The sequence below is a fragment of the Ananas comosus genome, linkage group 8, assembly GCF_001540865.1.
Source record: "Ananas comosus cultivar F153 linkage group 8, ASM154086v1, whole genome shotgun sequence".
Lineage (NCBI taxonomy): Eukaryota > Viridiplantae > Streptophyta > Magnoliopsida > Poales > Bromeliaceae > Ananas > Ananas comosus.
The window spans coordinates 10,128,425-10,155,343 of NC_033628.1; the positions used below are offsets into that span (position 1 = coordinate 10,128,425).

The 26,919-nt window shown below is 35.7% G+C and overlaps 2 protein-coding genes across 5 annotated transcripts; one reads left to right on the top strand and one right to left on the bottom strand.

The window, feature by feature from the left end:
* Positions 512–10,131, top strand: LOC109714075 (trichohyalin). Of its 4 annotated transcripts, none has more exons than XM_020238485.1 (14): positions 512–1,040; positions 2,007–2,191; positions 2,292–2,395; positions 2,819–2,902; positions 3,548–3,651; positions 3,748–3,834; positions 4,118–4,269; positions 6,798–6,848; positions 7,006–7,207; positions 7,304–7,354; positions 7,458–7,556; positions 7,878–7,937; positions 8,388–8,512; positions 8,715–10,131. In XM_020238485.1, the coding sequence occupies exons 1-14, from the start codon at positions 726–728 to the stop codon at positions 9,898–9,900; spliced, it is 2,805 nt and encodes a 934-aa protein (XP_020094074.1). In that variant the 5' UTR covers positions 512–725; the 3' UTR covers positions 9,901–10,131. The 4 variants fall into 4 exon arrangements, with proteins under 4 accessions (XP_020094074.1, XP_020094075.1, XP_020094076.1 ...); XM_020238486.1 differs by having other exon boundaries at positions 515–1,040; positions 8,391–8,512; XM_020238487.1 differs by lacking the exons at positions 512–1,040; positions 2,007–2,191; positions 2,292–2,395; ... (2 more) ...; positions 3,748–3,834; positions 4,118–4,269 and adding exons at positions 4,511–4,715; positions 4,815–4,918; positions 5,342–5,425; positions 6,076–6,179; positions 6,276–6,362 and having other exon boundaries at positions 6,646–6,848.
* LOC109713581 (transcription factor RF2a-like) lies at positions 11,815–15,829 on the bottom strand. The gene is made up of 4 exons (XM_020237703.1): positions 14,621–15,829; positions 14,401–14,533; positions 14,176–14,260; positions 11,815–12,247 (listed from the first exon to the last, which is right to left on the bottom strand). Exons 1-4 carry the CDS (start codon positions 15,652–15,654, stop codon positions 12,021–12,023), a joined length of 1,479 nt encoding a protein of 492 aa, XP_020093292.1. The 5' UTR covers positions 15,655–15,829; the 3' UTR covers positions 11,815–12,020.

The following is a 26,919-nucleotide window of genomic DNA, read 5'->3' on the forward strand; positions in this document are numbered from 1 at the left end:
TAATGTCAGAAAAGTATGGAATTTGGAATCTAGATAGTTTAAATGGTTTACATCATTTTCAACAGTACTGATCGTGAATTTGAAAGTTCTATCATTAAAAATAATTCAATAATAAATCGAACAGTTTATTACTAATAGTAGCACAAGAAAACTCCCTCAATTGTTGGATTTCAATCTTGAAATGATAAATCATGCTTATCTTCTTTTGATTTTTACTTCTCAATCAATTAAATACTATAAGCTTCTTGCAAAAATTTTAAGAGAAATGTCGAATAAAATATTCTTTCTCCAAACTGGGCTTAAGTGGCACAGACACCTTCTTTAGTTCTCATAATAAGCCAACATTGCAATCTAATTTATCATATCTCCTAACCTCATAAATTTTACCTATCCATTTATTTTCATATAACACATAATTCAACGCAAATTATTAAAAAAAAAAAACGAAATGAGCCCACGGACCAAAGTGTTTTGGGCCTTTTTTACATAAAATGTGGGCCTATGGCGAACGGTAACGCAGCAAATGATCTTGCCCGTTGGATCTCCAACCAACGGTCTCGATGGAACGAACCTCTTCGAGGCCCCGGGCGACGCTCGCACGCATCACGAAGCCACGACCGGAGATGCTCTACCCCTATCACCCCTAACCTCGTCTTCGTCCTCCTCCCTCCCGTCGCCGCTCTTCGTCCATTAACGCCCCGGCCCGAGCGCTCGAAGGTCCTCCAATGGCGGACGCCGCAATCGACGCGGCGAGGGAGGTGGCTCCGCCGCCGCCGCCGAAGGCCTCGGAGCGCGAGATCCGACCCTCCGCCGCCGCCGCCCCCTCTGCCTCCTCCGCCTCCTCCTCCGCTTCCGCCTCCTCCAATCCCGACATGGAGGCGCCGCCGCCGAAGCCCCGCCGCTCCATGGCGTCGTCGGACCCCAAGAGCGAGATCCAAGCCGTCGCGCGGAAGCTCGCCGACCAGCCCGTAGAGAATCCCGACAGCGCCGTGTGGGCCGTGCTCACCGCCATCTCAAAGAGCGCTCGCAAACGTCCCCAGGTAACACCTCTTCCCCGTTCTCAGAAACCCTAACCCTGATTAAAACCCTAACCCTAACCCTGACTAAAGGCGGTTTGTTTGTAGGTATTTTAGCATTATCCGCTTTTCTAGGTCGAATGAAGTAGAGTAGTGAACGAGCAGAAACCTTTTTTCTTTTTTTCTTTTTCCCCTTCTTCTTTTTTACTTTTTCCTTTTCATCTGTTTTTTTTTCTCCTGACATTTAGTTATGTATCCTTGGGAATCAAAGAAGAAACTTTGCTCATTGTTGCTTGTAGATATATGAAATTGGGTTTGTTATCTATTATCCTGTTCTAATAATGCTTAGGTATAGCGTTTACTAGAGACAGAATCTTATTATGGTAGTTCGATGATCGGAATACTCTCCTACTTGGATCTTCAATGCCCTGTTTCTTGATTACAGATGTTTCCTTTACTGTGGGGATTACTTTGATTAGGGATAAGATTTTCTCAAATTGGTATTATTTCTAATCGTTTGCATGTAATAATTTTGTTTATTCGGATGTTGAAGTAAAAGTTAAAGATAGCTTAGGAAGTTGATTAAATTTTGGTATAATCTCACTCTGGGCGCCTTGATCTTCGGGTAAACTTAGATTGAGCCTGTGTAAATCAGTATCGCAAATCGAGAAGCATTTATTTTAATCTAATGAAGAAAAGTTTAAAACCCTGAAAGGGTTTTCAAGTTAGATGCAGTTTCAGAGTTTAGACCTTTCTCAAACTAGTAATGGATGGAGCCAAATCTAGCACAATTTAGCTTGGTTGCTCGGTTATCGTAAGTAAGACTGCTTGCAAGTCCTACAGTCTCTCCATCACAGATTAAGGAGCGATTAAATAGATTAAACCGCTAATAACCAGAATAAATAAGTTTTATTATTTTTGTTCTCTTAGGTAGAGAATTTTTGTAGTATTCTTTAGGTCAGTCTGGCTAACTGCAATATTTTCTACAAGGGAATGAATATACTTTTGAGGGCGTCTGAGCACTGTTTGGGCCGAACAGTGGAGGACAAAAACTTCCGGATACCTATAATGCCCGTCAGTGGAAATCATTGTAGGATCTTTAAGGATCCAGCAGCAGTTCAAAATGGCGAGCTAAATACCACCTCACAGCTGCCAGTTTTCCTGAAGGACACAAGGTTGCCTTCTTCCCGAACATGGGAAACTTATTATTCTCACCTAATATTTGGTTATTGTTTATGTATATGTAGAAGTTTCTGATGGTTTCTAGCTTTGCAGCACTAACGGGACGTATCTCAACTGGACAAAGCTCAGAAAAGATTCTCCTCAAGCTAGGCTTCATCACGGAGACATTATATCTTTTGTTGCTGCTCCTCATTGTGGTAAAATGTGCTTTCTTCTTGGTGTTTATACACTATTCATTTCTTTTGTTATTTTTTTGGAACAGATTTGGTGAAGATGTGCAGATTGTGATAATAGTTTAATTACTGAGATTTATACTAAGCACTTTAAGTTGCACTACTCTATGGAATGAAGAGGGCTCCGTTGTGGGCTTGCTTCATGGAATTGATTTTTTATTATTATTATTGTTTCTTCATAAGGATGCATTTTCCTAATTTAATCGCATTATGTGATTATGATTATTGGTAAGCTTTGTTTATATTATTTTGTATACTCTGTAACTCCCATTGTCTTCTTTAATCTGGGAGGCCAGTAGTTGCTATGCTCCGTCTTGCTCTTGTTGCATATTGATGATCCTATCCTTTTCTTTTCACTTAATTTCTCTGTCTTATGTGACTCTTCAGATAGTTCCTATGCATTTGTGTATCGTGAAGTTCGTGGAGTCACTTTTCCACAGAATGGAAATACAGTATTAAAAAGAAAGGCAGGTAAAAATGAGTGTTCTAGTTTTTTTAAATTTTAGCAAAATTATTCTGTTCCTCAGCTGGATATTGCATTAGAATTTTGTCACTTTCATACCTTTTTTACTTAAACCACACAGAAGTAGGAAATAATTGTATATACTAGTTCGAAATAATAGTAAATAGTAAATAGTAGTTTATTTTGTTTATTTAGAGCTCCTTTATTTGAAAATTTTTCTGTCATTTAATGAAGAATTTGCCATAAGGATTTTCAATATTACTATGATTGTTGCTTTATGATATTTTTGTGGTGCTTTTAGATATAAATGCTGGATTAGAATGTCTGAGGATTGCCTTTTTGCTTCAAATAGGTTTCTTTCAGTATTGGGCCTGACATGCTGCTACGTTAACAAATAGTGGTTTTGATTTTTAGTAAGGATTATGATATGTAGGTAAGTACATAGACTCTGTGATTCTAAGTGATAATGGTATGTCTTGACTATAGATTTGCCCATAAGTTGCAAACATCTGTTCATCTTTCTGTTATCTAACTTCCACAGTGTTATACGGTTTATATTTGAATTATCGTTGGCTTTTTTCCCGCTCAAAGGATTTAGTCAGTTTCCTTATTTTAGTTCTGACATATCCTGTTTATACCATGTAATCCTGAAGAGGAGAATGCTGCTGAAAGCAAGAGATTTAAAGGTATTGGAATTGGTTCTCCTGATGGTCCTGTTTCCCTAGATGATGTCCGAAGCCTTCAGAGATCTAACACGGTATATTTATCCTTATAACTATAAATAAAAGCTTTGCTGAAATGATTATTTGCTAAGGTTCTTGTTATGTTTTTAATTAGCTTTAAATTTATTCAGGAGCTTAGGCAGCAATTGGAATCACATGTTTTGACAATGGAGATACTGCGGAGTGAAAACCGTGCATCAGCAGCTCGGCATGAAAATGTATGCATTTAATCCTATCCCTTTGTTTTTGTGCAATGCTTTTGCTTATTATTATGCTTTTGCTTGTAATTTAAGTTGCACCTTTGCAATTTTGTCGATGAAGTAGTGCTATAGAAAACAGGTTGCCATCTACATTTAAATCTCTCTCTCCCCCCCTCTCTCTCTCTCTCTAGGGGTGCCCTGCGCTTGTGTACCTGTCTGTCTCTTTTGTGTCTTCTTTGTCCAAATAAATTTTCATCAGAACTGTTATTAATTGTTTGCTTCATGAAAATTCAACATCCAGGAACTGAAAGAGCTGAAGGATGTTGTTGCCAATTCTTATCTCGATCAACTCAAAGAGCTGCAACATGAGTTGGATGAGAATAAGAAGGAATTAAATTCACGTAACACGTCAAATTTGGAACTACGGAACTCCATAAAAGATCTTAATGAAAGGCTTAGTGCATTAAAGCAATCACGTGTTGAACTAGTAATGGATGGAGCCAAATCTAGCACAATTTAGCTTGGTTGCTCGGTTATCGTAAGTAAGACTGCTTGCAAGTCCTACAGTCTCTCCATCACAGATTAAGGAGCGATTAAATAGATTAAACCGCTAATAACCAGAATAAATAAGTTTTATTATTTTTGTTCTCTTAGGTAGAGAATTTTTGTAGTATTCTTTAGGTCAGTCTGGCTAACTGCAATATTTTCTACAAGGGAATGAATATACTTTTGAGGGCGTCTGAGCACTGTTTGGGCCGAACAGTGGAGGACAAAAACTTCCGGATAGCTATAATGCCCGTCAGTGGAAATCATTGTAGGATCTTTAAGGATCCAGCAGCAGTTCAAAATGGCGAGCTAAATACCACCTCACAGCTGCCAGTTTTCCTGAAGGACACAAGGTTGCCTTCTTCCCGAACATGGGAACTTATTATTCTCACCTAATATTTGGTTATTGTTTATGTATATGTAGAAGTTTCTGATGGTTTCTAGCTTTGCAGCACTAACGGGACGTATCTCAACTGGACAAAGCTCAGAAAAGATTCTCCTCAAGCTAGGCTTCATCACGGAGACATTATATCTTTTGTTGCTGCTCCTCATTGTGGTAAAATGTGCATTCTTCTTGGTGTTTATACACTATTCATTTCTTTTGTTATTTTTTTGGAACAGATTTGGTGAAGATGTGCAGATTGTGATAATAGTTTAATTACTGAGATTTATACTAAGCACTTTAAGTTGCACTACTCTATGGAATGAAGAGGGCTCCGTTGTGGGCTTGCTTCATGGAATTGATTTTTTATTATTATTATTGTTTCTTCATAAGGATGCATTTTCCTAATTTAATCGCATTATGTGATTATGATTATTGGTAAGCTTTGTTTATATTATTTTGTGTACTCTGTAACTCCCATTGTCTTCTTTAATCTGGGAGGCCAGTAGTTGCTATGCTCCGTCTTGCTCTTGTTGCATATCGATGATCCTATCCTTTTCTTTTCACTTAATTTCTCTGTCTTATGTGACTCTTCAGATAGTTCCTATGCATTCGTGTATCGTGAAGTTCGTGGAGTCACTTTTCCACAGAATGGAAATACAGTATTAAAAAGAAAGGCAGGTAAAAATGAGTGTTCTAGTTTTTTTAAATTTTAGCAAAATTATTCTGTTCCTCAGCTGGATATTGCATTAGAATTTTGTCACTTTCATACCTTTTTTACTTAAACCACACGGAAGTAGGAAATAATTGTATATACTAGTTCGAAATAATAGTAAATAGTAAATAGTAGTTTATTTTGTTTATTTAGAGCTCCTTTATTTGAGAATTTTTCTGTCATTTAATGAAGAATTTGCCATAAGGATTTTCAATATTACTATGATTGTTGCTTTATGATATTTTTGTGGTGCTTTTATTTTAGATATAAATGCTGGATTAGAATGTCTGAGGATTGCCTTTTTGCTTCAAATTGGTTTCTTTCAGTATTGGGCCTGACATGCTGCTACGTTAACAAATAGTGGTTTTGATTTTTAGTAAGGATTATGATATGTAGGTAAGTACATAGACTCTGTGATTCTAAGTGATAATGGTATGTCTTGACTATAGATTTGCCCATAAGTTGCAAACATCTGTTCATCTTTCTGTTATCTAACTTCCACAGTGTTATACGGTTTATATTTGAATTATCGTTGGCTTTTTTCCCGCTCAAAGGATTTAGTCAGTTTCCTTATTTTAGTTCTGACATATCCTGTTTATACCATGTAATCCTGAAGAGGAGAATGTTGCTGAAAGCAAGAGATTTAAAGGTATTGGAATTGGTTCTCCTGATGGTCCTGTTTCCCTAGATGATGTCCGAAGCCTTCAGAGATCTAACACGGTATATTTATCCTTATAACTATAAATAAAAGCTTTGCTGAAATGATTATTTGCTAAGGTTCTTGTTATGTTTTTAATTAGCTTTAAATTTATTCAGGAGCTTAGGCAGCAATTGGAATCACATGTTTTGACAATGGAGATACTGCGGAGTGAAAACCGTGCATCAGCAGCTCGGCATGAAAATGTATGCATTTAATCCTATCCCTTTGTTTTTGTGCAATGCTTTTGCTTATTATTATGCTTTTGCTTGTAATTTAAGTTGCACCTTTGCAATTATGTCGATGAAGTAGTGCTATAGAAAACAGGTTGCCATCTACATTTAAATCTCTCTCTCCCCCCCTCTCTCTCTCTCTCTAGGGGTGCCCTGCGCTTGTGTACCTGTCTGTCTCTTTTGTGTCTTCTTTGTCCAAATAAATTTTCATCAGAACTGTTATTAATTGTTTGCTTCATGAAAATTCAACATCCAGGAACTGAAAGAGCTGAAGGATGTTGTTGCCAATTCTTATCTCGATCAACTCAAAGAGCTGCAACATGAGTTGGATGAGAATAAGAAGGAATTAAATTCACGTAACACGTCAAATTTGGAACTACGGAACTCCATAAAAGATCTTAATGAAAGGCTTAGTGCCTTAAAGCAATCACGTGTTGATGCTGATGAGATAATTCAGAGGTAACCGTACTAAAGCATCATCTATTTTTCTTTCCCAAACATATTTGCCACAACTGGAAAATCCTAGTACAAAAAGAAATCTATAGCATTTCAAGTATTTTGCGCAATAATTTATCTTGTTCGAACTCATTGTATAAGGCCAAAATTAATTTTCTAGTCAGAAAGCTACTATATCCGAACTCGAGGTACAGTTAAAGGAAGAAAGAAATATGAGAAGAGAGGAGAGGGAAGACGCAGAAAAAGATCTGAAATTAGCCTTACAGAAAGTCCAAGCTGAGGCTCAAGAGGAAATCAAGCGACAAAGTGATGTTTATCTGCGACAACAGAGAGAACAACAAGAAGTCATCAATAAATTGCAGGTTATCTTTTCATGGCCAGTTTTTGGTCAAGGCATTACTTCCTATACTTTAACATTATGTTTCAAATATTACATGATCTTTTCCCTCTAATTTCAGGAGTCAGAGAAAGATGTCCGTTCCCTTGTGGGAGCATTGAGATCCAAGCTGGTAAATGCTTCTTGCACATCATAACCTAGTTTCATGGAATCCTGTTTCATGGACTTTGTAATTTAGTGTTCTTTTGATTTAAAATGTTTGTTTTGTGAAATAGGAAGACACTAGGGAGAGCCTTGTCGCATCTGAGAAGAAAGTCAGGCAATTAGAAGTCCAACTTCATGATGAGCAACTTGCCTCTGCAAACAGCAGAAAAGTATGTTGTATTGCATATTTTTCTTTGTATATATTTATAAGGTTTTTAGACTAATTAATACATGGAACAAAAGAAACAGCTTGAGAATTCATTCAAGTGAAAAGTGAGACCAGGAATAGGTTTTGGAAGAAGAAAGAAAGAGGGAGACACTGTAATAAAATATAGTAGGGGAACACAAATATACCATTGTATCAGCCATGCTTTAACTAGGTCTTTTCATCATGTTAAACCACTTGGTTGGCGAAAAGATATTTATCTCCTTATTTCATATGCTCTAAATTGATACGTCATATTTGGTTATTGATTCTTTTTCCTGGACAGAGATCAGAAACACTGGAGTCTGAATTGAAAAGCCTGAAGGATGAACTCGAAAGTGAGAAGGTAGGGAAGTCCTGTTATTTTCATTTCATTCAAGTGCCATGATCATGCATGTTTACAAACATGTTAAGTTGTACCTAGTTTGTGGGAGCATTTTGCTTCAGGACTAGAAAATTCAGCTTGATGATAAATTTCCACTTGGAATGCTTCATATGTTCTGCAATATTTCCGAGAAAATAATTTCACATGCTTAGACAGGAAATGGTGTTGGAAACTGCAAACTTAAAAGGAACTAATGCACCTTGAGTGTTGGCAATTTCCAGCCTTTTTCATGTTTCATATAAGTATTCAGCTTCACATGCACTATTCTTGCAAGAATATAATACTGTTAATTTTATTGATATTTTGGGCTTGTAGTGTCCAGGCTTGTGCATATTGTGTGCATTAAAGCAAACATTTAAGTCTGGCTTTTTCTCTTTTATATTCATCTGAGATTTTGTATGCTCTTGTTAGCAGGTAGCCAGGGAAGAAGCATGGGCAAAGGTCTCTGCCCTTGAGCTTGAAATAGCTGCTGCAATTCGTGATCTCTCAACTGAGAAACAGAGGTTCCAAGGAGCCAGAGAAAGAATTATTTTGCGGTAAGGAAGCTTGGTTCACTTTGTAGCAAAGCTTCTGAATGGCCCCTAGCATTTGATCAGATATGGTAATACATCTGAGTAGTCGGTTGAGATTAAACAGTTGACTAAATAAAATAAAACAGTTGACTAAATAACACTCTGTATTACTTCACTAATTGTTGAATTTATCCTCACCTCATTTAAATTTTAAAATCACATGCAGAGAGACCCAATTACGTGCTTTCTATTCAACAACAGAGGAAATTTCTGCTTTGTTTGCAAAGCAGCAGGAACAGCTGAAGGCCATGCAGAAAACCTTGGAGGATGAAGAGAATGATGAGAATGCATCCTTTGGTATAGATATGAATGCACCATTGTCAGGAAACATGAGACTTGCCCATGCCTTTCAAAAAGAAACTGCTTCCCTCAACAGTAAAAGAGAAGCGCTTGCAGCTTCCCCAAACAAGGAGCAGGCCAGCCGCAGTAGCACCAGTCATGACGATGATAACGTCAGCAACACAGAGAAGCATGACTGCCTTGGAAGCCAAGAGGGCAACACTCAAGACCTAGAATGCACGAGTTCTGAGAGATTTTTCAAGGGGTTCGGTTCAGATATCGAAGCAGTTCCTGCTGGGGAGCCGACTGACACTGAGCGAGTACTTGGGACGGAAAGCCAAGTTGGCGAAGGTGGCTTTTGTGAGAAGATACGTGTCTTGCAAAAATGCAACAATACCGAAGGAGAGACTATGCAGCTTGATGATGAAACCCAGTTTCAAGATAAAGAAGAAACCCAGCTCCAAGAAAAGGCTGAAACCCAGCTCCAAGAAAATGCCGAAATTGCTGGGAAGCTCGAAGATCCAACCAATGGTAGTATTGGTGGTTCTCAGTCAAGAATTGAAGACACGCAGAATAACACAATAAGAACTGCCGATCTCTTGGCTTCGGAAGTACCAGGTAGCTGGGCAATGAGCACTGCTCCATCTGTTAACGGGGAAAATGAATCTCCGAGGAACACAGGAGAAAATGATAATGGCGATGGTGAGAATACTGCTGCTGCCGCTACTCTATTGCTGTGCTCTGAAGTTCAAGCAGCAGGGAGTCAGAGTCATAGTATCAACGGAGCCACCAAACTAACGAAGGACCAAGAAGCTTTGAATGCCATGATAGCTATAGTTGCTCCCGACTTTGGGCAGCAGTTAGAAAGTGAGGGAGGGAAGAGCAATTCCATGTCTGATGCCGAGACAGAGGAAGGCGACAATGACGGTGATGCCACCGACGACGACAGCAATGCTAAGAAGGGCAGTGATGTCAATGATGATGATGATTATGGCGATAATGCAGGAGATGATAATGATGGCGATGGCGCAGGAGATGGTGATGAGGCCATGATAGAAGATTCTGTTGGATGAGTAAATAAATGTTCTTCAACTGATAATGGTGTATTGGTTTCCGCCAAGTTCTGCTGTAGATATTGTTAGTTTGCTTTCTTTGTTGTCCTCCTTTTTTAACCTTCTTTTTATGCGTTTAGTCTAATTTGGATGTGAAAGGGTTGTATTTAATTTTTGCTATCATCCAATGCTTCAAATTTTCAATTGCTTGCTCTGGCAATCAAAAGAAAGGGGGAGGGTGCTTTCTTTTTATCTTTTCGGAATAATCATAAAAAGTTTATGCTTGGGATTAATGTCGTAATGACAATCTAAAGAACCTTTATGTGGGCTCTCAATCAATCTTGCTAAATTGTGTAGGAGCGAAGCAAGTTAGTGCCTGCTTGTTGGATAGCCTTTGTAAGCATAACCATCTTTGGTACTTTCATCAGGTTTATATCAGCACATAGTGGAGAGCAGACATAAGAATTTGTGAACTTTAGGGACTGGAAATCAATTCATGAATCAAGAAACATATGCTCAATGTGAATTAATCGAGTTACGACATTGTGAACATCAAATCAAAAGCTTCTGAGCATAAAAATCAGGCATTAGACCTTTAGGTAGTCATAGCTATAGTACAAAACAAAAGGCAAAAAAAAATAGAAGAATAGCAGAATCAAGATCCATTGGCAAGGAAAGGACATAACCATCTAATATAAACATTTTAATGCGTACAATGAAATGTAAGTGCAACAAAATAACCATCTAATACATTAAAGAACAGCAAAATCTTATAACCAGAAATATTACCAATCCCATCATTAGCTTAGGAAGAAGATACACCATACTAATCCAAGTAAAGTAAAATTACGAAAAGATAAATTTTCGAGGCAACTAAAGCTGCTAGCAGACTACAGAAATAGCCCCAGTAGCTCCATATTCCTCATCTAGCATCACGGCACTCATCGGCGGTTCCACTCCATATCACTATCGTTTTACCTGCATAATCATTCACCCTGCTATTTCCCACACATTCTTTAACACTAGATGTATTAGCATCTTAAAGAGATCTTGTGAATAACTTGAGGAGGAATATCTTGTCGAGTTCGAGATGGCACGCATTGGGGCCCATAGAAAGTACAGTGAAAATAAGAAATTAGTCCTTGCATGGATGTCTTCCCGTAGTAAGGATTAACGTGAAGAGTCGCACGCATACTTACAGCAAAGCCCTGCTCAGTAGCATGGACGGCCTCTCCTGCTCGATTGCGTGTGCCTGACACAGACATGCAAGGCTTATAGCCGTGTTCATATTACATAATTTTTAGCCAAAAAGAAAAATGATAATACTAGTCGCTGAATCTTAACCATCTGTAGACTAGGATATATATCTTACGCTTATAGTTTTTAAGTGTACGGATAGCATTGCTCAGAATAATTATTCTTTTTTTAAAAAATTTTAAGCTTAGGATTGTTTCTATATAATTCATTACCGATGTAGCACACGAGTAGATGCACCATGCAATTTGAAAAAGTCACACTATCGGCAATCTTGTTCCATCACTGCGTGGAGATCGCCGATAAAGAAGTCGGAGATTTGATTTCCTACAGATGCTTTTAAAAATAGGATTGAGTTAGCCCCCGAGTTTTTACACACTTAAAATAAGTGACTACTGTAGGGTTCCTGGAGTGGAGCTTGCCAGCTTATTCAAAAAGAACAGAGACAATCTTATTAAGTCATTTAATCACAAAATACAATTACCTTTTTCGGTGATAGAGTGATTGCTGTAATTTCACAATCTTGATACAAAATATTTTAGCTGGCTCACAGAATATTTAGGTGGTTGGGGTAAAAAAAAGAAAAAGAAAAAAGGAACCCTTACAAAAGAAGGTTCAAAGTGTAAATCACTACTCAGCAAAATAAAAGTACTAACAAAATGAAAGAAAACACAATTATTAATAGTATTTCTATTCAATCTTTGTTTATGGTAACATAAACAAAAAACATTTCTGAAACTAAAAGAATATAGCTTACACTCCTTAATAAATTTCACACGCCAAAAAATAGATTATTTTTTTAAAAGAATATATATATATATATGATCGATTTACTGATTGAATTAAACAAGTGAACAATCTTTCCTATGGATATTCCTCCTTGTATATTATTCTTCTAATTCGTCATTCGTGGCTGAGCCATTCTGTTGCGGCTGCTGTAATTGGTAGAATAAATTAGGCTCTTGCTGCTGCTGCTGCTGCAGAAGTTGAAACATCTGATTCTGAGAGTGAGCTCGCATTTGCTGAGTTAGGCTGTTTGACGAGCGAGAGTCACCAATCTCTGCGCAGGCAATCTTCAGGCGCTGAACTTCGGCAGTCAGCGCCTCATTCAGAGCTGCGAAAAGAGCACAAGATCAATAACAGAAAAGAAATGTAGCAAAATGTGCGACAAACGAGAAATTAGAAAGTCGGAGATGGTTCTTTCTACGCCTTCAAATTGCCAATAATTTCGCATTCATGGTAGAGTCAGATATACGAGAGGTAAGCATAGTTCACTCACTACACGTGGAATTTATAGGGAAGGACTAGAATTCCACATTACTAATTAAGCATGGTAAGACAGTTTATTATTGGCTGTATATTTCTATCATGGAAGACATCTTCATATGTTTCAATTTCTATAGTAATTTTGCAAACGCGGGAGAATTAAAGCTTAACAGCTTTCTCCCAACAACAACACAATGTTATGAAGTAATTGAACATGGGCACGACCATAGGATATCCTGAGTCTTCCATGGTAATAGTGGGAAAAGAATATAAGGCCATGGATTTTATCGTATTGAAGAAATGTTGGTTTTGATCATCTACTTGAATAATTGATCGTATATCTAGACAAATGCTTACTTTTCTGTTATTTTCAAACTTCTCTTTCATAACAGGACTAAATATCACCATAAGAGGCTACGTGATATAACCAAAAGCTACACAGAACTAAAGAAAAGAATGGATAAGGTCTTTAAGTGGTATGAGAGGTTAAACGTACGACCTCTGTAGTCATGCTATCATGAGGTAGTCTAATCTACAACAATCATAGATCTAAATCTTACCCTTTCATCAGAAACGCTAACCAGATGATTCCTTTCACGGATATGATAAAACTCAAGAATAAAGGGACAAACTTTTCAAATGCCAATTAGACGAAATTCAATCCTTCTAGGTCAAGAGGATACTATCTAGGGAAACGACCATTGAACAAGGCAGAGTTAGTGCAAACTGCAAAGAAAAGTACATACAACAACCTAAAAAAGCAGCGCAATTTTATTTGGTCCTAAACGTCGAAATGATAACTCTCTATCACATTAGGGCTTGCACAAACTTATAGGATGTTTTCTATGCAAGGTGACCATAGCAACATGGAATTTGTGATACACTAATACTTCGGTACACCGCAGAAATTTGCTGCCTAGATCACTAAACTTTACAGGTCTCATTTGTTTCTTATTTCTTTGTTTTCTCCACAAGGCTTACGTTAGTGCAATGGAGTGCCAAACACCACTGCACTCCATCGCACTAAAGTAAGCCTTGTGAAGAACACAGAGACAATTGCTTAAATATAACGTCAACATCGACATGTTGATAATAAATGACTCGGTTGTGAATAACAAATGACTCGGCCCATTAATAAAAGCCAATAATGTGACAGAACATGACGTCTAACGGAAAATTCTGAGGGTATCACCAACTGAGAAGGAAAGAAAATGCCCAAACAATATAAAATAGCACTTCACAATGAATGCTCTCTTAAGCACTTTGACTGATATCGCGGTGATCATTGACTGCTGATTATTGACTTCCCTAAAATGTTCTTGATCCATCTTCAAGCCAAACACTAAGCAATATAGAAACCATGTTTACCAAAGATCAAGGCACACAGAAAACTAACTCCATGTCTACCGAAGACCACTGTAATAGCACAGCTAATAACAGACCAGATCAGGAAATAAAATAAAATATTAAATTAAATTTAATGTGTCATCAGGTCATATACCTGAACTCAACCAATAATCTTGTTCGATAAATAATTAAATATGCTACTTAGTCATTGTGAAAATTTGAGCATTAATAAATATTCCGAAGTATAAGTCATGAGACATGCTAACAACTAAAGCACCAACTTATCAATAAGCAACATAAAAAACAAGGCAAAATAAACTACCAAACTGATATAACCACAAAACATGGCACATTATTAATTGATCTATTCAAACGAAGAATGCAATAGAGCTTTTACCTAAAGCATAAATGGATTTTAAAGCAACTTACCATCTCTTAATTGTGCCTGTTGCTCCATGGCATGAAGCCGCAGCTTCAGCTCATTGTTCTGGCTTGCAAGTCCAGCTGAGTCTCTCTGTAAACAAGGTCTCAATTATTTAACCACAAGGAATACAACACAAACCTAAAAAGCTACATTATTATGCTTCAGCTTCTCACAAAAGCCATTGAAATAAGGATCATAACACGAAGGGCAAAAAAAGGTTAGTGAACCACCTGTAACAAAGTAAGCTGCGCCGACAATGTGGTAGCTTCTCTCTGCAAGATCTGCACCTTCTGCTCCAATTCGGCAATATACCTCATCTTCCGCTCCTTGGAACGTGCGGCCGATTGCCGATTAGCTAAAATCCTGTTGATAAAAACCCATCAAATTGCTGTTAACTCTCATTTCAATACATCCTCACAGCTTAAACACTTGGGAGTAATGGATTACTACCTCTTGACGCGCTTTGGATCGGCCAAAGCCATCTCCGCGAGCTTGTCGTTCGCCATGATCTTCTTCATCTCCGCGGGCGTGAACTCCCCATTTCCGAACTCCAAGCTGAACTTATTCAAAGCCCCATTCGCCAAATTGATCTGCGCACCCTGCTGCCCCAGGGATTCCTCACCGAAATTCAACTTCCCCATCAAGCTATCCATAGAAAGGCTCCTGCGATGGCGGGCGCCGGCGATCACAGGATCCCCGACGGCGTTCCTCTTCGCCCCTTCCCTCCTCTCCGGCTCCATCGCGGGGCTCCGACTCGGCCACAGCCGCATGCCGCTCCCGCCGTCGTTCGCGCTGCTCTCGGCCTCGTTCTCGCTGCTATCGGCTCCGTTGGTCTTGATGCTGCTCCCCCTGCTGTCCAAATCGTCGTGCTTCTCCTCCGAAGAGTTCAGCGCGTCCAAGCCGTCCAAATTCAGGTAGGCATTGAAGAGGTCGTCGCCGAGTTCGCCCCCCTCGTGCTTCCGCTCCTCGGCGCCATTGGAGTCGAAACCCCAATTCGCCTCCACCTTGACGTGCGAGGGGGGGGCGAGGGGGATCGAGGGTTGGAAATGGGCGAAGGGGACGTCGCTGCGGGAGCGGCGGTGGGCCTTGCGAGGGGGGAGCCCCGGGGAGGGTTTGGGGAGGAGGGGGTGCGCGGATGGGGCTGCGGCGAGGTCGTCCATGGCGGCGTCGGGGGAGGAGTCGGAGAAGGTGGCGGAGGAGGAGGAGTGGGGTGGGGGCGGCGCCATGGCGGGGAGGGAGTCGAGGGAGAAGAAGCCCGGCTGGGAGGCGGACCGGGCGTGAACCGGACCCGGCCCGAATCCGTGGGGCGACGCGGACCGGGCCGGGAACGGCGGGGTCGGGGGGAACCCGGCCCGCTTGTTGGCGCCGGCGCCGGCGCCGGGCTCTGGGCCGGAGAAGTGACCGTACGGCCCGTTAGAAGGAATGGAGAGCGAGAGGCTCCCGTGCGACGGTTGCATAATGGCGTTATTATGCGACTCGCTCATTTTTGCGGTTAAGTAAGGAGGAAGAAGAAGAAGAAGAAGAAGAAGAAGAAGAAGAAGAGGAGGAGCAACGGTAATGGAGAGGGACGGTGCAGACGTGCAGTATAATTTGGTAGTGCAGTGAGAGCGACGCGTTTTCGTGCGTGTGTATTCTCCTTCTGGGAACAAAATACTACTTACTACTACTACTAATTACTTGCCGCAGCGGCTGGAAAGGCTCAAATCACATGACTAATAGTACCCCCACACACCCTTTCGCCACCGTGTGGGCCCCGCCAAATTGAAGGGTTTAAAATTTTAAATTATAAAAAAAATATACATATTTTAACATTAAAAAAAAAAAAAAGAATATACATCTTACACCTCTGATTTTAAATTTGATAAAAATTTTATCTAAAATCCTAAATACCATAAGTATTTTTCAAAATATGAAGACACTCTCAACTATAGAAAATTTTGATGTTACACTCCTTAACTTTCGAATTTTTTTAGAAAGCATCTTAAATTTATTAATAATTGTAATTATTTTTTAGTAAATAAAATTAAATTAAGTGTATATTTTATAATGGCGTATAGTTAGGAGGATCTCTATATATTTTTAAATAATAGAAAAAAATATGTATACAAATGAAAGTGGTGAGAAAATAAAGAGACGAAATAATTTGGGGCGCGGATTATTAGCGAAGTGTAAGTGGGATTGTGGCGATCACATTCTGAGACGTGCATTGGAGTACTCCGGAAGGGAAAGAGCCGAAGAGGAAGGGAGGGTGCATGTTTTTCTTTTATTTTTTATTTTTCATGCGTGTTTTTTCTTGGAATATTATAGTGTTAAAATAAGGCTATATTTGAATGTATAGTAGAAAATCTTCACAAAATTTATAAATAGTAGTTTTTATCTAGATGAAATAAAAAATTCTTTAACTTTAAAAAATTTCACGAATTTAATTTTTAAACTGTTTGGCAGCGCATTGTGTAATTTCACGTGATTTCTCTAAAGACGTATTATTAAGGAATTCTAATTCGTCGTTATGTATTATTTTTAACTCTATTCAAAATTTATATTTTTCAAAAATTTAAATAAACAAATATTTTATAAATTATTTAATATAAGATAAAATCAATATATAATGGGGAATCGAAGGCTCATGAGTAGGGATGTTAGCGGGTCAGATTCGGGACGAATTTTTAAAATGCCGAATCCAAACCCGACTATCAAATCCGAAACCCGAATTCGAATCCGAACACGACGGATTTTAAAATTCCATATATAAATCCGAGCCCAAGAACGAACACGAAAATTCGAACTCGAAGCAATTATTTTCTTTTACAATATTTCAAAATATATTACATTAAATATAAATTTTTAAAATACAACTTTAAATATAATATCAAATATTTATATATATAATGTAAAATAATTTTGGGCTTGGATCGGGTTTGAATCGTGTCGGGTACAATCAAAATTCATATCCGAATCCAAATCTGTCAGATTTTTGGCTTTGATAGCCATACTCGAAACTATATTCATTTGATATCAGATAAATTTATATCATTCGAGTTCAAATTCAAATAGAATTTTGAATATCCATATTCATCAACATCTCTAGTAATAAGACGTCACTGGTTGGAATGCTCCTACTTAGGAATGTCAACCAGTCGAATTTGAGGCGGATTTTCAAAATTTTGAATCTGAACCCGACTCCAAATCTAAAATCCGAACCCGAACCCAAATCCGACGAATCTTAAAAATCCATATCCAAACCCAAATCCGACCAAAAATCGAAAATCCGAACCCAAAAATCCAAACCCGAAATAATTATTTCTATTTTCAACATTTTAAAATATATTACATTAAATCTAAATTTTTAAAATGCATATTCAAATACAACGTCAAATTTTATATACATATTATATATAATGTAAAATAAATTCGGGTTCAAATTCAGAATAGGTACCGTCAAAATCTATATCCGAATTTATATTCGTTAGATTTTTGTCTTTAATATTTATATTTTAAACTATATCAGTTTAGCATCGAATAAAGTTATTCCGTTCATATTCGAATTCTGATAAAATTTCGGATATCCGTACAGATCAAAATCCTTACACCCACTTGCTAAAGTTTTATCCTACGGGCAAGAATTTAAATACGGTGGCACGGGATCATGCCGAAAACTTACCGACATGATTTCTTATGTGCTGACACATAATAACATGAAACATTTATTTTTTTTAGCAACAAAATATTCTAACTATTTATTATGTCTTTTTATCATATTTTTTAAATTTTATTAAAAAATTATTTATTAATATAAAAAATAAAAATTTTAAAATATGTCATCGATATGAAATTTGTATACACTAAGATGGATTCATGGATACGACCATGGCCCACTTAAAACCTTGCCTAAGGGGAGGGCATTTGGAAACACAGCTTTGGGGGGGGTGCGGTGAGTCAATGGCGTGGATGTCGGGGCAATTGGTGAGGACGTGGCAGGCGGTGGATAAGCCGTCCTCGTGAAAGTTGAGAGATCACGTGGCGCGGTGGGACGGGACCGGACGAATCTGATCCTCCACCGAAACCAACACAGCATCTTCCGAATCCGGACACACACTCTCTCTCTCTCTCTCTTTCTGCCTTCAATAAATTATTTTTCAAATATCTTCTACAAATTATTAAAAGGAAGTGCTAACTGCTGCCTGACATCCCATGATATCCCAAATGTTAGGGGCAAAAATTATACGAACATAGCGTCCAAATTAGCATTTTTGAGAATGCTCTAGATAGACGCCACGTAGCGCTCGTAGACATCCATCCCACTATCCTTTTTTCTTTCTCTATTTCTTTCTCTCTAAAAAAAATCACATTTTTATTTTTAAAGAAAAAAAAAGGACGTTGAGATGGGCACCTACGAGCCACGTGGCGCTCATCCGGAGAATCCCCAAAAATATTAATTTGGACGTCGTGTCCATACAATTTTTGCCCAAATATATGTTCTAATGTTATTATTACATTCTAAATATAAATTACTAAATTTTAACTATTATTATATCTTAAACCTTAATAATATGTATATATCTATGGTGAAAGCGTTTGGGGGTAAACTCCAATCCGATTATAAATATGAATGCCAAAACTTAGCATATTAGCATTTCTATTCACATTTGAATATATAATATATTAGGATTATTATATTTTTATGAGTATAAATTTTTTTATATTTGTAAGTTTTCGGTCATCGGATGAAGAGATGTACAGTTAAAATAATAGTAATTTCTAGTCAAAATGATAGTGGTTCCCTAGCTGTGAAAGTATTTTTAAAATTTTTTCATATTTTTGGAGGGTAAAGTTTACGAAATTAGAGCAATTTGGGATAGCAAGGAAAAAATTTAACCCGTATAGGGCATTGAAGAAATTTACCCTACACAGCTTTTTCCATACATAAATAAATACACATCATGTTAACATGCTTCAATCGCCAATAAAATTTTTATTCCGTGCAAATCCAATCACGGAATTTTAGTTTCATCCAATTTGACTCGTTGTCCCACCCATTAACTTAGACCACGTTATTGCGGTGCCGGACCCATACAATTTTCACAAGGACGCATATATAGCAATTTTTTCCTTTTTCGCGTCACGAGTTTAACATTTTCGCCTTCAAATTTTACGTGCGGTGCTCAAATGTCTCACACTCAAGCCAATCTTTCTGAGTTCTGAGTACAAACACGCTTTGGAATTTAACAACGGAATACCAACTTAAATTTTTTGACCAAACATGTGTCTTCGCGAGCCTTACTATTCGGCGCAATACCTTACACAGTGTCCTTCATCAGACTCCCCGAGTTTCCGACGAACAATCCCATCATTGAGATTGGCTGCCAAGCTGAGTACATGCCGTCTCACTAGATAAACTATTCTTGAAAGTGCTATATAGCCAATGCTTTGCTGCCTTCAATGTTCAGTGTTAGCCACAAGGAAATCACAAGTTCTTCACAACTTAGTCTCATTCGAGTACAGCCGAACATCGTAATTAGCTAAGGAATTAATAGTTGGTACATTAGTTTTCAATTTGAAGTCTAGCTGCTTTACATTCTAGTTAAACTCATTTCTAAAAAATAAGCAGAACGGATAGCCAACCTTTCAAAATTTTAATTTTGCTACTAAATTCTTCTATTTGTTTGATTTGATTTAATCAACGATCCTTTAATTTTAAAATCTGAATATATCACTGAACTTTGCACATTTCATACAATTCGCAATTATAAATTTATTAAAATAAATTATTAGCTTAAAATTTGAAGTTAAAATATTATTGACTGATTTAAATCAAATAGAAATAAATTTAAGAGCCCAATTGGTTCGGGATTTAAAATATTCCAACAATCCTTCAAATCGTTACCATTCAATTTAAGTTGAGTAGCCGTAAAAGATGTAAGTGAAGTAGTAAAGTCATTATAGATTTATAGATGGCAAGAATATTCGATTATCACAAATTTAAAGGTATTTTATTTTCACGCTTGATGAAAATTATTGGTAGTTCACTAATAAAAATATATTAATTATTAACAATCTTCTTACTTAAGCGGATTAATAAGTTAGTGATAAACGTGCCATTTCAAATAAAAAAGTATATAATATTCTCAAAATATTATAAACCTAAAGCAGAGCGGCACGAATTAAAATTTTACAAAATTAAATAGCCCATTTCAAATGGTCGATAGTTTTAATAATAAGAAATGCTTTGGTTCCCTACATTTGGATTCGCCACAATGTTATTGATGTGTTGACGTATTTGGAAGTGAAAATGATTGAATTCGATCAGAATTTTGACAAAATCATATTCGCATCCATAATTTTTTGGATGCAAATTCAAATGCGGATATAGGTTGGATAATCAAATTTTATTACCATATCCGTAGAAAAACAAATTCGGATTCAAACATGAGTTGGATTTGTAGAATATTTTATTTAATCTTGAATAAAATTAAATATTTTTTAGTTCAAACTTCGTGCACCTACATTTTATTCCGTATAATTTAATATTTAATAAATATAAATGAAATTTAATATAAAACTCATAATAAAGTAAATGAATGAATCTTTTTATCTCCTAAGAGTGAAAGCGGTGGAATACGATATATATATATATATATATATATATATATATATATATAGTCCGGCTACTATGCTATCGGTAGCACGGAGCGCTCCGTGCTACCAAGTTGTTTTTGATGATGCGGCTCCCAAATCGACGATCGGCTTCGTTAGACTTGATCTACACTATTGAAAATATTTGGAAACTAAATTTCAGATTTTTTTGACATCATTTGACCAGTGATCAAAAAATCTCAAAATCGACAATTTTAATGGCTGATGTGGTGTGTTTTTGAGTTTAACGGTGTAAAACAATCAAAATACGATGAAAATTTTATAGAAAATTCTTTTCACTATTTATATAAGATCAGTATATCTGATCTTGAATTTAAATCTTTTATCATCATTTTTTATGAGATTTTTATTTTCAGCCGTTCAATTTTAGACTACTTGTTTGATAGGTAAATGATATCGAAAAATTATGAAATTTAGTTTCTAAATACTTTCAATAGTGTAGATCAAGTCTAACGGAGCTGATCGTCGATTTAGAAACCGCATCATCGAAAACAACTTGGTAGCACGGAGCGCTCCATGCTACCAATAATATAGTAGCCTAGTTCTATATATATATAGAGAGAGAGAGAGAGAGAGAGAGAGTTGAGCTGGAATACTATCGGTAGCAAACGGGCTCCGTTGTCACCCATTCATTTTCGATGATGGAGCTTCCATATCGACGATCGGTACTGTTGAACATGATTTATACCACTTGAAGTACCTAGAAATCAAATTTCATGCTTTTCCGATATTGTTTTCTTGTCCATCAAGTGGGCGTAAAAATAAACAGTTGAAAATGAATATTCTCTAAAAAGTGATGATACGAATTTTGTAATTAAGATCGAGAGTATAGATCTTGTTCTAAATAGTTTAAAGAATTTTTTAACCAAAATTCAATTGATTTGGATAGCTTTACGCGGTTAAACGAGAAAACACCTCATATCTACCATTAAAATTACAAATTTTGAAACCCTTTGATCAATAGGTCAACGATATCGAAAAGATTTGAAATTTGGTTTCTAGATACTTCAAGTGGTATAGATCACATTCAACGGTGCCGATCAACGATTTGAAGGCTCCATCATGAAAAACAAATGGGTGGCAACGGAACCTGTTTGCTACCTATAGTATTCCAGCTCAACTCTATATATATATATAGTTCGGCTGGGATACTATTGATAACACCGAGCGTTTGGTGCTATCAAGTTTTCCGCCGTTAGATTTAACCCTTTGACTATTTTCACCCATTGGATTATACTATTAAGCTAATAACTCACTCAACTCTAGAGGGCCCACATCATCCTAGCCATATATTTCTTCTTCTAAGAGCTGAAAACCTAATAGCGTCAATAGCTTGGTGCTATTGATAGTATTCCAGCTTATATATATATATATATAGAGAGAGAGAGAGAGAGAGAGAGAGTAGAGCAGAGCTACTATATTATTGGAAGTATAGAGGATTTGATGCTTCCGATTTTTTGCCCTTAGATCAACCTCTTTAATTATTTCTAACATTTGAATTAATACTATTACCTTGTGAGGACCACTCAACCCTAGTGGTACTACTCAACCCTAGAGGGGCCGCAATCATCCCAACCGTACAATTTCTTGATCAAAGGGTCAAAAAATCGAAAACACCAAATCTTTTATGCTTTCAATAATATTGTTACTCTACCCTATATATATATAAAAAAAAAGAGAGTTGGGTTAGAATACTATTAATAGTATTTGTCCTTTTTTGCTATTAAGTTTTTAGTCTTTAATAAATCAATTTCTTTGATCATTTGTAACCATTGGATTAAATATTATAATCCAGTGGAAACCACTCAATTCTAGAGGAACCACTTAACCATAAGGTACTAATATCATTCTAACTATATAATTTTTTATCCAAGTGTTAAAAACTTGATAGCAAAAGGAGCAAAATATTATCAATAGTATTCCAGCCCAACTCTCTCTCTCTCTCTCTCTCTCTCTCTCTCTCTCTCTCTCTATATATATATATATATATAAAGAGAGAGAATATATATATATATAGAGAGAGAGAGAGAGAGAGAGAGAGAGAGTTAGACTGTTATACTATCGGTAGCACGGAGCCCTTCGTGCTACCAAGTTGTTTTCAATGATGTGGTTTCCAAATCGATGATCGGCTCCATTAGTCTTGATCTACAGTTTCAAAAGTATTTGGAAACTAAATTTAAAATTTAAAAATATAAATTTAAAATTTAAAAGTTAACAATTCAAAATTTTAAATTATATTTTTTAAAATGACATATTGAAAGAGTTTCGAGAGTTAGAGGGTAAAATTGTCATTTTATATAATATATAGTATTACCGGTTTTCAGTAATACAACATACACGACCCCTCNTAAAATTTAAAAGTTAACAATTCAAAATTTTAAATTATATTTTTTAAAATGACATATTGAAAGAGTTTCGAGAGTTAGAGAAGTAAAATTGTCATTTTACATAATATGCAGTATTACTGGCTTTCAGTAATTCAAGATACACGTCCCCCCTCTCATTAATATTTTTGGTGTAATTCTGTACCATTTTTAATACTACATTACCGACCCGATTACATACCGGATGAACCAAACACGGTAATCCTGACAGGATTGCTCGTAATCCTGTCAGAATAACCTGAACCAAATGCACTCTTATGAGTATAAAGCCCATGAGTTGTTTTCAATGATGGAGCTTCTGAATCAATGATTCACTCCGTTAAATATAATCTAGAGTATTTGAAAGTTCTAAAAAATAAATTTTGTAATTTTTTGAAATTATAATAAAGTCTATCAAGCAGGTAAAAAATGAACAATTAAAATCGAACGGCGTTCTAAAAATAGATGATCAGATCCTTCAATTTCATATTAGAGTTATTAATCTTTATCTAGATAGTGATTAATCAAAAATTCAATCGATTTCGATTCTTTTACACTGTTAAACTAGCAAGTATCTCATATTGGCTTTTAAAATTATTAATTTTGAGATTTTTTAATCGTAAGGTAAATAATGTTAAAAAAATATAAAATTTGATTTCTACAAGTTTTAAATACTCTAGAAAATATTTAACGGCATGGATTATCGTTTCGAAAATTTTATTATTGAAAACAAGAATGTGATAGTAAGACTAAAAATATCGGGTGCCAAAAAACAAAAAATCACAGCCGTCCGCTACGGCTCACTCTCATCAGAGAATCAAAACCGTTCATAACCCTCGCCTCACCAGGAAAAAAGAAACCCTAATTCCACTCCGCCTCCACGCTCTCCCCCTTATATAAACCCTAAACTCCACGTCGATTCACAGGCCCTCAGTTCCCTTATTAATGCTTCGCACAGGGTAATGTAACTCTTTCTAGGGTTTTTCTTTTCCTTCTTTGTATTATTATTATTTTTTTATTTTTATATATATCTCTCGTTCGGGGTTCTAAATGATGTGGATTTATCAAAAGGGAACATCCCAAAAACCAAAAAAATAAAAAATTGGGGTGTGATGATATTCCCCTTTAATTGAATAGGAAGATCTGATAGATCCCCTTATTATCCCATCTTCTTGTTTTCAGGTTTGTAGCTTTTGTTGTTGGTTTTTTTTAAAAAAAATATATATATTTGGGTTTTTTTTTTTTTGAATTTATAGCAGCAGTGTGAATGATGAGAACATGTAAAATATACAGTTATCCCTGTCTGATAAATTCACATGAATGGGTGCTGAGAAAAATACTCAATCTGACACTTCTCTGCTGTTTAATTTTTTTATATAAACTAATTTGTTTATGCTCTGTTGATTATGGTGATTCTTCAAATATAATTAAAATTTTATATTAGTTTTTTTAAGTTTTTTAGAACATTTTTATGAATTTTTTTTTATAATAAATTGCCGATGATGACATTGCGAGTGGCTGAACAGCAGGTTTATTTTATCTGCTGCATCTTGTTGAAACAAAATGCAAGAACTAGGACGGTCTGAGGCATTGATCTCATTTTTTTTGTTATAATAATAATAATAATAAACATGAAGTGTTATTGGAACTTATTAAGTTCCAAAAATTGAGGTTTTAGGCTTCGTTTTAGATGGGAACTTATTACTTACATTGTAATTGCTCTGTTTTTTTATATTAATTCTGTGGTTTCATTGAACAAAACAGAGAAGCATGTTTTTATATAGGGATAATATCTTAATATTTTCTTGAACATCATAAAAACTAGGGGCAATTTCATCACTAGCCCTCTTAAACATGTAAATATCACAAATACTCCTATAAAATTAAAAATATCATATATACCTCTTCAAAGGTAGAAAAATATCACAATTACCTTTTATTCTAACTGACGGTAGAGTAAAGTTATAAAATGACTAATTTACCCCTTAAAAGTTGTTTGGGTTATTCTTTTGATAACAAATAATAGAGGAGTAATTTCATAAATACCCTTCTAATTTCTAACACTAATTATTGGTGGATAAAATAAGTGGAAACCCCTCACCTATAGGTCATTTTGAAATATACCCCCTTAACTTCAATTTTTTAACATTTAGAGAGCCCTTTAACTTTTAGTTTTTTTTTGTTTTTGCGTTTTACTTAGTTAAAAGTTTTTCAATTGAGATCACTCATACATGAATTTGATAAAATTTTTAACTTAGTTGGAAAAAAAAAATATTCAATTGCAAAAGTAAAGAATCACTACAGTTGAGAGGATGTATATATATAGAGAGAGAGAGTCAGGCTACTATACTCTTATGAGTGTGATCGCCTTCTTACTCATAAGTCGTTTTTAATAATAAAGCTTCCGAATCGACGATCCATAACGTTAAATATTATCTAGAATATTTAAAAACTTCAAAAAATCAAATTTTATAATTTTTTTATATCATTACGATCAAAAAATCTCAAAATTGACAATTTTTAATGGTCAGTATGGGATACTTGCTAGTTTAATGGTGAAAAAAAATCGGAATCAATTGAATTTTTAATAGAAAATTTTATTTACTATCTAGATAAAGATCAATATAGAGATTTTGACAGCTCATTTTATGCCCACTTGATGGACGTTATTATGATTTCAAAAAATCACAAAATTTATTTTTTAAAAATTGCAAACACTCTAGATCATATTTAACATAGTAGATCGTCGATTCGGAAGCTCCATTATCGAAAAAACTTATGAGTACATAGGGCTCTATACTTATAAAAGTATTGTAGCCCTACTTTTATATATATATATATATATATATATATATAATTTAAAGTTAAGATCATGTTGAAGTGGACTAATAGGTGAGAGGGTCTTCATACAATGTTACTTTTTTTGTTGACAATAAATGTTCAATTAGAAAACTGTTGCTTGAGCAGGTCATATGAAAAATACTCTAATATCAAGAATTTTGATATCAAAATATTTTTAATTTGACTTATGTGAGTTATTTAAATAAAATTCAAAAAAAAATGTTGAAATAATTAATGTTAAATACTACAATGGATAATTGCATTACAACTATTATATAATTTAAAAGCGAAAATCATAACAATATTTAATTATTACACTTAATAGATTGTAGATTTTTAATTGTAAAATTTTAAAGAGAATGTTGAATTATTATGTGATTGAAAGGTTAAGAATTAATCATATAATTAATCTTAAATTATTACACTTAGTTAAATTAGTAATAAGGGTAAAATTGGTATTTAAAGAATTTTAGATGACTTTTTTAACGGAATGTTAGTCTTAATGGTATTTGTGAATATTTTTGCTTTTTAGAGGGGTATTCTTGATATTTTCTAATTTAGAGGGGTATTTATGAAATTACTGTCTCCTAGAGGGGTATTGATGAAATTATCCCTAAAAACTATTGTCTGATATATTTTTGGTAGATCAAAATGCTTTTGTTGAGTTTTAAAAATTTGTTCAAATATTTTCCTAACTCTAGAGTTTACTAATGAGATTTGGATTTTAGAAGGGTATTTTGAAAATATTGTGATAAATTTAAAATTTTTGAATAGTAATGAGGGGTATATAAGCAAAATTAAATTGCTTCAAAGGTGGGGTTTTGCATTACTCATTAAACTGGACTTAACAGTTGATTTATGCCAATATCACTCCAAACACCCAGTAAGTAT